Source organism: Cynocephalus volans, chromosome 2, assembly GCF_027409185.1.
Source record: "Cynocephalus volans isolate mCynVol1 chromosome 2, mCynVol1.pri, whole genome shotgun sequence".
Classification (NCBI taxonomy): Eukaryota; Metazoa; Chordata; class Mammalia; order Dermoptera; family Cynocephalidae; genus Cynocephalus; species Cynocephalus volans.
The window spans coordinates 52,893,467-52,908,648 of record NC_084461.1 but is presented as its reverse complement, the minus strand read 5'-3'; the positions used below and the strand labels follow the sequence as shown (position 1 = coordinate 52,908,648).

At 34.6% G+C, this 15,182-nt stretch overlaps 1 protein-coding gene across 2 annotated transcripts in view; it reads right to left on the bottom strand.

Annotated features, from left to right (window-relative positions):
• IPO11 (importin 11) overlaps positions 1–15,182 on the bottom strand; it is a 220,119-nt gene that overhangs the window by 172,124 nt on the left and 32,813 nt on the right. For both annotated transcript variants that reach the window (XM_063086928.1, XM_063086929.1), the window contains exons 6-9: positions 11,339–11,471; positions 7,720–7,778; positions 3,580–3,628; positions 2,241–2,311 (exon numbers count right to left, since the gene is read on the bottom strand). In XM_063086928.1, coding sequence (XP_062942998.1) covers positions 2,241–2,311; positions 3,580–3,628; positions 7,720–7,778; positions 11,339–11,471 — 312 coding nt within the window. The remainder of the gene's footprint in view (positions 1–2,240; positions 2,312–3,579; positions 3,629–7,719; positions 7,779–11,338; positions 11,472–15,182) is intronic.

The window sequence follows — 15,182 nt, the reverse complement described above, 5'->3', positions numbered from 1 at the left end:
ACTGATCTGTGGGTATTTTGGTTTTTCTTTCAGTTCTGTGTTGGATTATTCATTATTCCCACCACTTAAACTCTGCCCTGGAATTAATTTGTTGTCCTCTGCTTACTTCTAAAATGGCAGAAATTCCTGTGAGGACCAGCACTTGAGTCCTGTGGTTGAGCTCAATTGCTGCTTTGCTGTTCATTCTCTGGGGAAGGCTTTTTGTGCAGCTCAGGCTTTAATTGTTGACCTTGTAAGCACTTCTGGGTATTGTGAGGTCTGATACACCTGGGTTGTGTGGAAATTCTGGTCTGGGCCTGAGAGTTTTCAGCAAACTGCACCCCTTGCAGTTCTATATTCCTGACCAGTCTCCACTGAGGGGTCCTGTGCTGATTGGAAGTCAGATCAGCTGTCCATGCTGTGTCCCAATGTTCCCCCTGGTGTGCCCGTCTCCCCTACCACCCACACTCCAAACACTTCCCATGGGACGGGCCATGTGCCGGTCCCTTGCGATGACTCACTGGCCACTGAGTGGCTCCTGTGTGGGTCCATGGGAACCCTGTTAGTGGTCTTGCTGGTCTGGGGGCCACCAAGGCCCTCCTCTCCCCTACGGTCTCCAGGCAACTTCACACAAAGGGCACACCTGTGGCTTTTGCTAGCTCCTGCTCTGTGTGCTCGCCAGGGCCAGACTTGAAATGGCCAGGGTTCAAAATGGTCGGAACGGTCCCTTCTTTCTCTCTTTGTGGCTTCTCCTGCCTTCATGAACTCCGTAGGTCTCTCCTCCCCTTCCCCTGAGCTCTAGCGGCCCCAGCTTGTCTGTTATTGCTTTTTTAATAGTTGTAAATTGGTGGATTGTGGGACAGAGAGATGCTGGGGACCATCTATTCCACCATCTTGATTCTCTGCCTCTACCAAGATTATTTTTTTTTTATTTTTTATTTATTTTTTTTTTTAATTTTATTTTGTCGATATACATTGTAGCTGATTAATGCTCCCCATCACCAAAACCTCCCTCCCTTCTCCCTCCCCCCCTCCCCCCCCAACCATGTCCTTTCTGTTTGTTTGTTGTATCAACTTCAAATAATTGTGGTTGTTATATCTTCTTACCCCCCCCCCCGTTTGTGTGTGTATGTGTGTATGTGTGTGTGTGAATTTATATATTAATTTTTAGCTCCCACCAATAAGTGAGAACATGTGGTATTTCTCTTTCTGTGCCTGACTTGTTTCACTTAATATAATTCTCTCGAGGTCCATCCATGTTGTTGCAAATGGCAGTATTTCATTCGTTTTTATAGCTGAGTAGTATTCCATTGTGTAGATGTACCACATTTTCCGTATCCACTCATCTGATGATGGGCATTTGGGCTGGTTCCAACTCTTGGCTATTGTAAAGAGTGCTGCGATGAACATTGGGGAACAGGTATACCTTCGACTTGATGATTTCCATTCCTCTGGGTATATTCCCAACAATGGGATGGCTGGGTCGTATGGTAGATCTATTTGCAATTGTTTAAGGAACCTCCATACCATTTTCCATAGAGGCTGCACCATTTTGCAGTCCCACCAACAATGTATGAGAGTTCCTTTTTCTCCGCAGCCTCGCCAGCATTTATCGTTCATAGTCTTTTGGATTTTAGCCATCCTAACTGGGGTTAGATGGTATCTCAATGTGGTTTTGATTTGCATTTCCCGGATGCTGAGTGATGTTGAGCATTTTTTCATATGTCTGTTGGCCATTTGGATATCTTCCTTAGAGAAATGCCTACTTAGCTCTTTTGCCCATTTTTTAATTGGGTTGCTTGTTTTCTTCTTGTAAAGTTGTTTGAGTTCCTTATATATTCTGGATATTAATCCTTTGTCAGATGTATATTTTGCAAATATTTTCTCCCACTCTGTTGGTTGTCTTTTAACTCTTTTAATTGTTTCTTTTGCTGTGCAGAAGCTTTTTAGTTTGATATAATCCCATTTATTTATTTTTCCTTTGGTTGCCCGGAATCAATTTTTCTAATACATATTAGGATTCATTTTTTTCCTATCAAGGTGGCTTACACAGTATAATGTACAGTATATAAATTGAATTATTATATGCATTCTACAAGTTTAAATATATAAAGGTAATTTTTTAGCTTTCCTATAAGGAGTCATAAGTTTCCTTAAACTAAAGTGAAAATGTATGGCTACAAAAATATCATTTTCCTTTCTAAATTTGAGTGTATGTATTACATTTGAGAAAACATACTTAAGATAAATAGAAAACTTACCACTTTAGTAAAAAGAATAATGGTCTTTTCCAGTCTATCTCTACAAACATTATCTGTACCTATACTTCTACCTGTTAAAATATATTTCAAATATTAGTGTCAGTTTATAATATTCTATAAGTTCACAACCACAACAACACTATAACTTCTATAAAAATATTGCCAGTTATATTTTCATATTTTGCATCATGAATTCATTATTAAAAAGCAATACCAAGATTTGCACTTAATAATGAACAGTAATATTCAGTGCCACACTAAACAAAATTAATCCTGAAATATGAACTAAACTCATTTTAAAGTAAAAGGGTCACAATTTTAGTGACAATCATGAATCACATTTCAAAAACTAGTCATACCTGAAATAATTTTTAGGCAACATAAATGTGTAAAAATAAACAACTCAAAGAGTAATGTACTCATTATTATTTTTCCTATATCTTCAGACAAATTTCTTATGGTAACTTCTCTGGCGTAATTCTTTTATACATTCAAAATAATGTCCACCAGCCCATAAACCCCTTTGCTCTCTAATCATACTCTTCATATTCTGTTTCATCATTTTTCTCATTCTCTTTTCCTGGAAAGACTTCTGTTCTTCCTTCTGCTATCCCCACAGGGATGACCAAAGAAAAATAACCATTTTTAGAAAAATTAACTACGTGATATAAGCTGTCTTATTCATCTTTGCATGCACAGTACGCAGGACAGTTCCTGGCAATAGGCACATTAATGTTTACTAAATTGAAAATGACTGACAGAAAACAATCAGAAATTTCCTAAAAGAGAATACACTAAGACACCTTCTCAGGGAAGAAAGTCCCCATATATATGCACACAATCACACATAAAACATACTGAAGAGTCTAAGAGAAGAAACTGCATCTGGCATATAGGCTACACTCAGTATTTATTAAACATATGACTGTCATGGATGTCTGCCTGGAAAAGGGTAGTAGCAGTAAAAATACAGAGGAAGAAAAGAACAGAACAGATTTTTTTTTTTTTTTTTAAAGTCTCCCTCTATACTCAGGACAAGACAAGTTTATGAAGACAAAGCTAAGCTTCCAATCTAACTTCAGAAATTTAATCATCAAGATAAAAGATACTAACATTAGCCACATACTGGATGTCTCCAGCTATCAAGAGCTCACTCAGGTCATCCAACTAATGGGGCACTTATTCAAAACACTTTCTCCAGATTTGCATGTACAGAGCAGAAGCTATTAATGAATGAAAATTCATTAATCTTCATTAATACTAGTTATTAATAAATAATGAATAAGCTATTAATGAATAAGGATTCTACAGTAAAAATTACTGTAATGGAAGTACTTACTGCATTCCAGAAACTGTTTTAGACGTTCGAATATTCCATGTAAAAAACCCTACAAAAGAATATATTTGAAAGTGTCTCAATGTATTCTGTAATAAACATTTACCTTGTCCTTTTTTCATGGACACTAAAACATATCTATCACATCCTTTTTTAAAAATCAGCTGAAGAAAATAAGCTAAAATTAGATAAAGTAAAAAGGAATTCATTACTATAAGCAAGTCTTCCACAGGAAAATAACTACAGCATTATACATCTTCAGTATCTCATTTCAGTTATGTAAATCACTTTGCAATAAATAAAGAAAAATCATTAAGCATTCTTTCTCCTTAAACACCCTCTATTTCTTTACTCTGTTTAATTTTTCTTCACAGACCTTATAACCCCTTGACATATTATTTGTCTATTTATTATCTGGCCCCTCCCACTTGAATGCAAGGTCCTTAAGAGCCAGAACTTTGCTTTGTTTACTGCTGTATACCAGAATCCAGGAACAGTGTTTGGTAATATACATACTCAATAAATGAATAAATGGTACAAATTATTTAAACCACACATTCTTAAACCTCAAATATTAGACACATTAGCCTTCAGATACCAGAAAAGACAAGCATCACATGTATCAGCAACATCGAACAGACCCTTATTTCTTAATATATATTTTAAGGCATGTTATGATTAATTTACAGAAGTGAATAGATATGGATAGTAAAAGGCAACTATTACAATTTTTAATAGGAATTTAAACATAAGCAGATTTCTTTGAATCAAAAAATTCTGGTGTATAAACATCATAAAATATGTCATATGCCCTTTCAGTAAATGGAATGGTCTAGATTTGTCACAAAATACTGGATGATAAAAGCCTTCCTGAGAAATAACTAACTAAACAATGACATGTTTCTTCTTTGTCCTTGGAAATATATTGTTTATTCATCAATTCTTGAGTTTGAGAAAATTCAACTAGGATATCATTATCTGTAGACTTAAGAGTCCCAGATTTCAGACAATCAATTTCACCATCATCATTAGAGTCTAGAGTGCTGCTTTCAGTCTCTTTGACAGCATCTATCCTTTGATTCATCTAAAAATTAGGGAAAATCTTCCTCTGTTAACTTCCTCCTCTTTGCCATTTCAGACAGGAAATGAAAAATTCTGTACTCTCAACTGTGTTAAATGAAAGTAAAAAGGTAGTGTTTCCAGTCTTTTTTTATACCTGCTTAAAACATGATCCAATACACTGGGCAACACAATAAGAAAACTGCAGGATGACAATTAATTTCACTATTCCATCATCCTTTTGGCAATTCCATCATTTTTCCACTTTCGTACTACTCCTGTGTTTTTAAGCATATTTGGTAATAATTAATAAATAATGAAGAGCAACAACAGAATAGTTCCTAGGATGATAAAACAGAAAAAGGTTTCAATAGAGAAAAAATAAGATCACTAAGATCTCATATGTATTTTAAATTTATAAGAGTCTAATGATCCATACAGTAACTATAAGATAGAAGAATTTTTTGGTTTTTAATATAATTACTGTATGAGTCAGGGTTTTCCAAAGAAAGTAGAAAACCATAAAGGCCATCGATTTTAGTAAGCTCATCAAGATAATCAAAATTTTATAGAATTACGGATAGCTGCCTAATCTGTAGTCCAAATTAACTAAGTAATTTGACTGTCACACAATAATAGGGAAAAAACTCAAATTAAAATAACCATTAAATGGTAATTCACAGAGTACTTTAATTAGTTCTCAAGCTTACTACAAAAATCATTAGCTCCCTTAATCCTCACAACATCCAATGAAGTAAGTACTATTCAACTTCAGGCTACAAAGAAGAAAACTGACATTGTCAAGCAGGATAAGTAAATAACCTGATCCCACACTAACAGAAAAAGGCCAACTCAAGATTCAAATCGAAATGTGCCTCCTCAGAGCCCGGAATCTCGCCACTGTCATCTATGTTTCTTTACCATCCTCTAAGTTCTAGGTTATTTTTAAGATTTTTATGTCATTTGAAAAGTTGTCCTTAATTTGCTAAAGTTTTATCCTCCTTCCAACTGGTACATATACCTCAAATGCTACGATAAGGCATTCATAACTGAGTAAAGGTTAACATATAATTTCTGTAGACAGATGAAAGACTCTCAAGGAAATGCCAAAAGCTCACAAAATGCTGATAGTATCCACCAGAAACCACTATTCTACCTTACAGGATTGTGACTCAAACCAATTCATTTTCACTAAAAGAAAAAAAAATGACGAAAATAATATTTTAGTTAATATAATCTTATGATAATCAGAGTAATGGTACATATGATTACGGAGACTTTTGACAAACTGCTTCTACCATATCATATATTTATTCATCCAATAAATAACTAATGAGCATTTACTATATAGAAAAAACTGTTCCAACCTCTGGGTTGAACAGCAAATGAAACAAAGTCCCTGTTTTCATGGAACTTATATTCTACTGAGGAAATTGAGGGGGACTTGTCAAATTAGTTTCTGAAAAATATTTTTTTGCACTATGGCAACTTAAATATATCAGTATTTAAAACTGAGGTTGAGTTTTGATATATCTTCCAGCAATTTGGTAATGTGTATCAATATTGTAAATGTGAATACCCAACATTTCCATTTCTAGGAATTTATCGTAAGGAGATAATTAGAAAAGTACATGACCCAGGTACCCAAATGTCCATTACAATATCTTTTATCAACAATTAAAAACTGAAAACCTTTTAATATATTCCATCAATAGATGACTGTGCAAGTAAATTATAAGAATCGTATATTAATTTATCTTTTTTAAAAAACTAGTCCACTGACAGTAATCTTATGGATGTACCACACAATCATTAGAACACATACAGCAATATAACTGACATGGAAAAATATCTATAATATACTAAGTTTATTTTTTTTAAAAAAAGCAGGCAGAGAAACAGCATGTAACTATGGTCCCATTTATATCAAATTAAGGAAGACAGAAAGTATATCTGGAAGAATATACATAAGATTTCTTACAGGATACTTAAAAATTTGAACTAGCAATCTCTAGATAGTAAGATTGTAAATAATTTCTTTTATGTCCTGTTTCCTTTCCTATATTTTTTTAACTTTTTAAAAATAAGCATGTAAACCTCTATAAAACAAAATAACCATAACATTATGTTGATGTATATTAGTGGGTTTTAAACTGTTTTAACAATAGAACCATTATCTCTATCAAAATCTTACCAATACACAAAATATACTGAGTATTTTTTTTTAAATACACAAAATATGCTGAATTTTTTTTTAAAAAAAGAGAGTGGGTCTGGTTAAAGAGAGGCCCAAAGACCCAATTAGATGTATTTCTTCCTCAACTCCTGTGTACCTCCCCAAAGCAACCCATAGAAAGCAACATTTTAGGGTCGGCCCCATGGCTCACTAGGGAGAGTGCGGCGCTTGATAGTGCTGAGGCCGCAGGTTCGGATCCTATATGGGGATGGCCGATGTGCTCACTGGTTTATCGGTCAAAAAAAAGAAAGCAACATTTTAGCTGAACTAAGCTCACTTCACAGTAAGTATAATGAAATTCCATTTTGTTTTGTTTAGAAAAAAATGCAACTATATATTTTTGCATAGGAAAAAGTTATATATCAATAATAAATATACATCATAACTTGCGATGGGCTTATAGATATATTTATTTTTTCAAATTGATTGCAAAGAGCATAATTAATGTTATGATCAGAGAAAACAAAACAAATTCATTTGAAATACATAAAAACAACCAAAGGAAAATATCAAGGATATAAATAACTATCTACAATGCACCTGGTAATGTTATAACAGCATTCAAATTTACAGGAGTTCATTTTTATTTAAATTCAAATTAACACTCTCAATGTACCATGGCATCTTGAGAAATATCCTGGGCCTATTTCCTCTCCTTCACACAACAGTCGCTTTGATATAGTGAAAATAGATCAGAAGTCAAAAAGGACACTATAACATACACAGAATGGTAAAAACCTACATGGTCACTTAATAAAAACTGTTTTAAATGAATGCCAGATAAAAAGAATGCGCTTTAAAACATTCAGGAAAACACCAATCACCTTCTAATTACTTCTATCACTTACCATCACCTCCATATTCTTATGAGGTTCCACAAATCCATTGACAGTTAACTTACGCAGCACTGAAAAGTAAAAACAAGCTTTACTTGAATCTTATTTCTTTGTATTTAATCCTATTAAAATCACAATCATATTAAAGACTCAGAATCACAAAACCTAATCAAGTTTAAAGGTTAATCTGGTTTAATCCTCACTTCTTTTTTTTTTCTGACCGGTAAGGGGATGGCAACCCTTGGCACAGTGCTGTCTGCACCACGCTCAACCAGTGAGCGCACCGGCCATCCCTATATAGGATCCGAACCTGCGGCCTGCCGCACTCTCCCGAGTGAGCCACAGGGCCGGCCCTTAATCTTCACATTTTAATAGATTAAAAAAATGTTCACTCCTGGTCATTTGGCTGGGTAGTTAGTGGAAAAGATGAAACTGAAGTCTGGTACTTATGACTCACCAAAAGCAGTATTCTCACTTATTACTACTCATGTTTCTAAAACTATATTGTAAAATTTAGTTTAATTTCTCTAATAGTTAATGCTTCTTACCTGCAATAACTGAAATTGAGAAGGTTGTTTGTATTTCATAAACTTTAAGCTATGACTCAACCAAAAAACTTCATTCAGTTTTAGGCTACATTAATGGAAATATAGTACCTTCTAAAAGGAATACAAAAAGTAAACTCTATTCCCAAATCTGGAATAAATTACAGTGCTCAATTGTAAACATCGCATTTTGTAAGTAATACTAACAAACTAGTGTACCTAGAGAGACAAGCTGGATAATTTAAATCTGAAGTCAGAGCTAGATTTAAATCCTTGCTCCATTGTCTCTCTGTTTTTTTTGTTTTGTTTTGTTTTTTCTGGCAACTGGCTGGTACAGGGATCAAACCCGGGGCATTGATGTTACCAGCACCACACTCTAACCAACTGAGCTAAATGAGCTAACAGGCCAGCCCCTTGCTCTTGTCTATGGCTATATTACTTCGGGCAACTTTTCTAGATCTCACTTTCCTCATCTATAAAATGTTAATAAATCCTACTTCACAGGTTTATTAAAGGATTCAATGGTATAATATATATAAAACACTTAGCATAATTCAGCAACAGTAAGGATGATGACAGTATGAGACAAAATTTACAGTCACTTTATTAAATAAGCATTGCTATCTATATTACTAAAGAATTATCCTTTAGATAGTGTTCATTAGGTGAAGTCTAAAAACAGTTTATTAAAATTAGGCTTAGAATGTGATTGTCTACAAGGCCTTCACTTTGAAACTATCAATTATAAACAAATCAGAAGCTAATATATCAGAATAAGAGAGAACAGGGTTCAGATTGAGTCTCTAATTTTGGATATGCTTTTTCTCACCACAGGAACTTGGTCCACACTACCTGGGAGAGTCCTTTCTTTCTCCCTTGATTGCTTGGTTAACTTCCACATATCCTTTAAGACTGTGGCTCAAACATCACTTTCTCAGGGAAGTCTTTTCTGAACATATTATTAGTTACCATAACATGATAAGGTCCCTGTCACAGAAGTCATTTTACATGTATTTGTGTGATCATACTATCATGTCTGTCTACCAAGTGCCAAGCACCTGTAAATCTGTTGAATGAAGAAATGAATGCATGCGTGTCTAAAAGATATAAATGCAGAGAAGTGTAAATTCAAATACAGATTACACATAACAAAAACTCTAGTCCTAAGTATTTCTTCATTTCAGGACAGAAATTTATAGCTGGACAGAACAAGATTTTCCAAAGAAGAATGCTTTTTAAAAGCTAATATATATGTAAAGACCATGAGATGCAGAGGTACTGAAAAGCTTAGCAGGCTATGATAAAGTAAAACTACATTCTCTTTGTCAGGAGTTAGGTTTTGAAATCACTAAGGCAAAAAAAAACCTATAATCAAGAGAACTCTTGAAAACTCCTTAATCATTAAATGCAATAGTGGACACACAGTTCTGTATATATAGCCTCATATAAGTTTCTTTAACTCTTTCTGAGTAAATAAACGCTTCTCTACAAGGCCTTTTAATTTCTTCTTCAAGGATGTTGACAAAACCATCTCCACTCACTTATACAAGGGTACTTCAAAAAGTCCATGGAAAGGTTTGTATTATCTTTCAATTCTATTTTTCCACAAACATTTTTAAGTACTCTCATACAACCACCTGTACAATGGATTTTATTTGTCAAAGGGCCTTTAATATCATTCACATATTTGTTCACAGGCTTTGCCAAAATGTGCTGACACTTTGGGGTTTGTGTACCCACCATCTGGTTAATGTAAGTGATGTATTAGAGTAGTGCAAAGAATGTATGGTAAGATTCCAAAGTACTAGGGTGAGTATGAAAAAATAGCTTATAAGAAAAACAGAAGAATGCAAAATGAGCTGTAGTAAGAGAGAAACAGAGGCTGTCTGAGATTAAACTAAGAAAAACTAAAAGAGTTCTAGCATCCAGAACAGAAGGAGATGGATTGGAAGAGTGTTAAGAGGGTGAACAAAATACCACTTTGTGCCGTGCCCACCACACTGACTTCTGTTTAACCTCATTCCTTTGTTTCACTAACCAGTTATATCTTAACCTTAGGGCAAGCTATAAAAGGAGTATAGGTTTCAGGGAGTGAGTGATTTACTGCAGGTGGTATCAGTGGTCTGAGCACTAAAAACACAATACCCGCTGCCTTCTGGATCACAAGACACCTGGTGAATGATGTTATCAACTTATTTTTCTTAACCTGTTCCCTTTTAGTTATTTTTAGTAACAGAGTTTTTGCTATCAAACAACTTTGCCTAAACGCAGAGAGATACAGCTCTCACCTGAGGTCTGATTCTTCATTTGCATGCAACCTTCCTGTGTATAAGTCACCCTCATTAATAAATATCTTTGTATACCACTGAATGGACCTGCCTGCTTCCTTCTTCAGTCTCAAAGTACCTTCTCAACTTGGAGGGCATTATATTTTAACCCCCTCCTCGCACAAAGAGAAGGAAAATGAAAACCTGTGTGTTTTAGAAGGAATCTCAGAATACATTCATCAAGATAAATAGCTCAGAGAAGATGTCATGGAGATTTATGCTAAAGGAATGCCTACAAGCAAAGCACAGGAAGACACAGGCCAAGATGGCATCCCATAAAGCGCTGTCTAAAACTGATGTAAGCCTGAGGCACAAACATGAAAGATGGAACTTCTCAGGAAAAAGAGGGCTGGAAGAGCTCAACCAAGCCTTGGGAACAAAACTTTGGGAGAGTTAGCATGACAATAACCATAGGGGCCCAGAATATGAAAAGTAAAGTAGAAACAAAAAGCGGAAGCATCTGAAAGGAATTAAACTCATATTAGAGACATGAGGCCACAGTAACGTGAATATAACTTAAAACTATCCACTGCAACTGACTATACGTGCTTTCTTAAGTTAGACAGGGTAGAGGAAGAGCTATTCTCACAAAAGGAAAAAAAAAAAATCAAATTACTAACAAGCCCTTGTCTCTCATAGAAGAATCAATCCCCTCCTTTCTCAGTGCAATCTGGAACAGAAAATCCATCCAGTGGAACTATTTATTGACTGTTCTAAGGTAAATCATTTCAAAAATGAACATATCAAGCTTAATAATACCTTTCAATGATAATAGAGTTCGTTCTAATGAACTTAGGACTGCAGCTTCATTGCCGGAAGAAACATGTTGCAGGAATGTGTCTGTATGGTGATTCCACAGAGAACAGGCAAAGTTATAAATTCCAGAAGCTAACTGCAAAGAAATAGCAACAAATTAATTCACAGTATATTATAGACTTCAGTAATAAATTAGAATTACAAAGTAATACCTTTTGGTTTACAATTTAGCACACATTTTCAGTGAGATTTGAAATAGAGTACTTATGGCAATGTTTCAAACTTTTTTTGGCCACAATGCATGGTAATAACTATGGCATATACAACTGCTTCTCTAAACACACACACACATACACATACACACACACACAATTAGTTTCTTGAAACAATACTTAGCCTAATGCCTGCGTTGCAGTCTGATATTTTCTATTTTTACTCTTCTCCTCCCTCTAATGGGTTACAACCTCAGTTTTAAAATAATGATTTATGAACTGTCATTAAAAATGTCAGATAAATCAATATACTGAGATATAAATAGGAGTCTAACTTTCTATGTTCTCCTAGTTTTACCCATATAGTTTTTGGGTATTTAAAGCCAGGACCCCACAAACCACATGGCTTCTCAAGCTGCTCTCCTAATGTGTGTTGGTATTTAAAAACCTGACTCTCACACTGAAAATGCAGTTAGCTTCTGCCTCACAGTTTAAGGCAGAACCATCTTCCAGTGGTATATTTAATTTTTTCCAGATCTCAGAGCAATCCAGCTGAGACTACATATAAGTTATAATTAGATGAAAGTTTACATGGCTAGCTATCATTAGCATACTTCAGAATACTTTTTCTTATTCAAGATATACAAGTACATTGTTTTGACCAATCAAACACTGTACACACAGGTCAGGCATCAGAAACCAGTCAGAGATGCAATCCTGTTAACATAATGTTTCTGTAAAAAAATCAAATTCCATTTCTATTATTTCAATTCAGTATTTTCAATGGCCTGTGCTTACAGGTGTAGAGAAACAGCTTCACCATACATCCCTGGGAACTTTGCACATATCCACATAGACAAAAAGGCAAAGGCTTGAACCTCGCCTAATTTGAGTTGTAGCAGAACATCTTGCAATCCTCCCGGAACACAGGATGAAAGTCTTATGAGAAACTGCTACGAGACCATTACTTCCCTATTTCCTCTGTTAAGCTGTCACGAGATAGTTTCTCATCACCTCTTGGGTTCTGCAGAAGTATAAGGATTTCTGCCCAACCTACCCCGACTTGAAATAGAGCTGCAGAATATAAAACTACTTAGCTACAGTCTAGAATTGGACTCTCAACAATGGGATATCCTACAACTCACACTGGAGTCATCCATCCCCTACTGTTGTTGTGGTGCCATTCCTTCTGGTGTCTGAGACAAGGACCGTACAAAACTGGTACCTTTGGCTAACTTCCTTTGTCTGTACAAATTAGGTAATAAACTGACTGAATCTAAAATTGCTCCACTGCACCTTTTCCACCTAAATCAGTCAGGGCTAGGCCTTGGCCCTCCCTTATTTTGTGCGCGTTCTTGACAAAAGGTACAATGACTACGGGTTAAGCCACTTCAGCATATTTTCAAGTATACATGCAATATTTCAAAGAATAAAATCAAATTGTTTAATCCTAATGTTTCATTATAGCCAAAATATTGTTGCAATCACTCTCAATCAACACAGTATTATGGCACAAGTAGCACCAAAGAAACTAAGATTCTAAAAGTGACATCTTCCCATGAAGTAATGTTATAACAGAGAAGCAAACATTAAATCTAATCAGAAGGGAGATAATCTAAAGAAGGGGAAAAAAGGCTTTACTTCAAGAAACTTCTCTATGCTTTACTTATAATTTCAGTAAACCATAAAATTAATTAATATTTTTCTTAGTAAGTCAAGTCCTTTCAGAGAATAAAAGGCTCAAAATATATGTCCATAATTGGAAAATCCATCATTCTAATTTTTATCACATTTACTGTGTAATATTCGATACTTTCTCAAACATATAAATCAGAAATATATTTTGACAGCCAGGAGAAAGTCAAAGATTAGAAACAGGAGGTTTTAGATGTACGAAGAAGTGGGAATTCTGCAAAAGACCTAAAGTTAAATTTTAAACTAAAATATAATTTCTTATTGTAGCACATATTTCAACCAAAAAAAGTCTATATGCTTGGCTGCAATTTTTAGGTCCATTTCGTACTTTGCCTTTATACAGTAAATAAAATAAAACCCAAAGGAGGCCATATATAAGTTTTAAATAAGACCAAAAAACTTCTAGTCTGAGAGTCTCTTACTCTCAATAAAATAACAACTTGAGTTATTTTACAGTCCTCCTTTACATTTCCTCCTTACAAATACTTGCTTAACAATAATTTATACATACAGATTCTATTAACATTGTTCAAAAGACTTTCTTTATATAGTAATTTTTGCGTCAGTGTTACTTGAAGTCACTTGAACTCTTAAAAAATATTTTCAAGATACAAGTATTTATGTAGATAATGAAGACATGTATGGTAAATAACAATATTAACAACAGAATAACAGTAGACATTAATCGAACCCTGACCTATACTAGGCATTACCCTCAGCACTTTACTGGTATCAAGTTATAAAATCACAATCTAAAAAGGAGATACTATTATTATTATTACCCTTTTACAATAAGAAAACTGAGGCATAGAAAGGTTAAGTAACTTGCGCAAGAGCAAGCAGCAAAATTAATAAGAGGAAGAGGCAGGATTTACACCCAGGAAAGGTGCTCAGAACCTGCATTATTACTCTCTATGATCTAATGCCTCTTAACGTAGTAACTAGCAATTAACTACATGAGGAATTTAATAAAATAGATAAGCACTGTCTGTATAATTAAGTTTTGCTTAAACCTTTTGATATCAAAGTATAAACTATTATATTAAGTAGTTCCTGTCCTATATATTCAATATCAATACAGTAAATCTGTTTTCTGAAAATTATATAATAATTCAATGATGTTAAAATTTTATTTCCATAACTACAAAAAAAGGGAAATACTTCCATACACTCACCCAGGTGAATACTTCTATAAATATGGACCTAATGAGTTGTTTGAAATTAGAATCTCTTCTAACAGGAAGTCCCACCTCTATTGTGCACCATTCAACAGAAAAATGTGTGCTTGTTCTATTATTTGCATAGAGTACCTATGTAAGATACAGCTAATATAAATTGAATGTTTTTCTCAGATATACGTACACATATATACATGTATGAATATATACACACATATGTGTACGTAATGTATATATAGTAGTCCTCCTGTATAGTGAGTAGCTCCAAGACTCCCAGCGGGTACCTGACACGAAACCTGACTGTGGTCAATCAGAACACATTTCTGTTCAGGTCTACCATCCACAAATTTAATGCCTTTTCCATCTTAACTAAGTAGTTATCACGTACTGTGGCCACAGCTTTTGTAGTTGGAAGTGTGGAAACAAAATTAGCATTAATTTCTTTTTCCTTCTTCACAATTTCACAGATGATTCCTTCTTACCACAGACCTTAGCAACCTTAGCATATGATTTCTTTTCTTTCCTTAAGTCAAGAAGCTTTTCACTTAAAAGGAAGCAGTTCACAGCTTCTCTCTGCCATATCCGAATTGCCAACATCACTACTATTCTTGCACTTTGGGGCCATTATTAAGTAAAACAACGATTACCTGAACACAGGCACTGCAATACCATGACAATCGATCTGAAACCTAGTCAGCTACTAAGTGATTAATGGGCAGGTATCCTCTATAGCATCAATACACTGAAAAGAAGATCATTCAC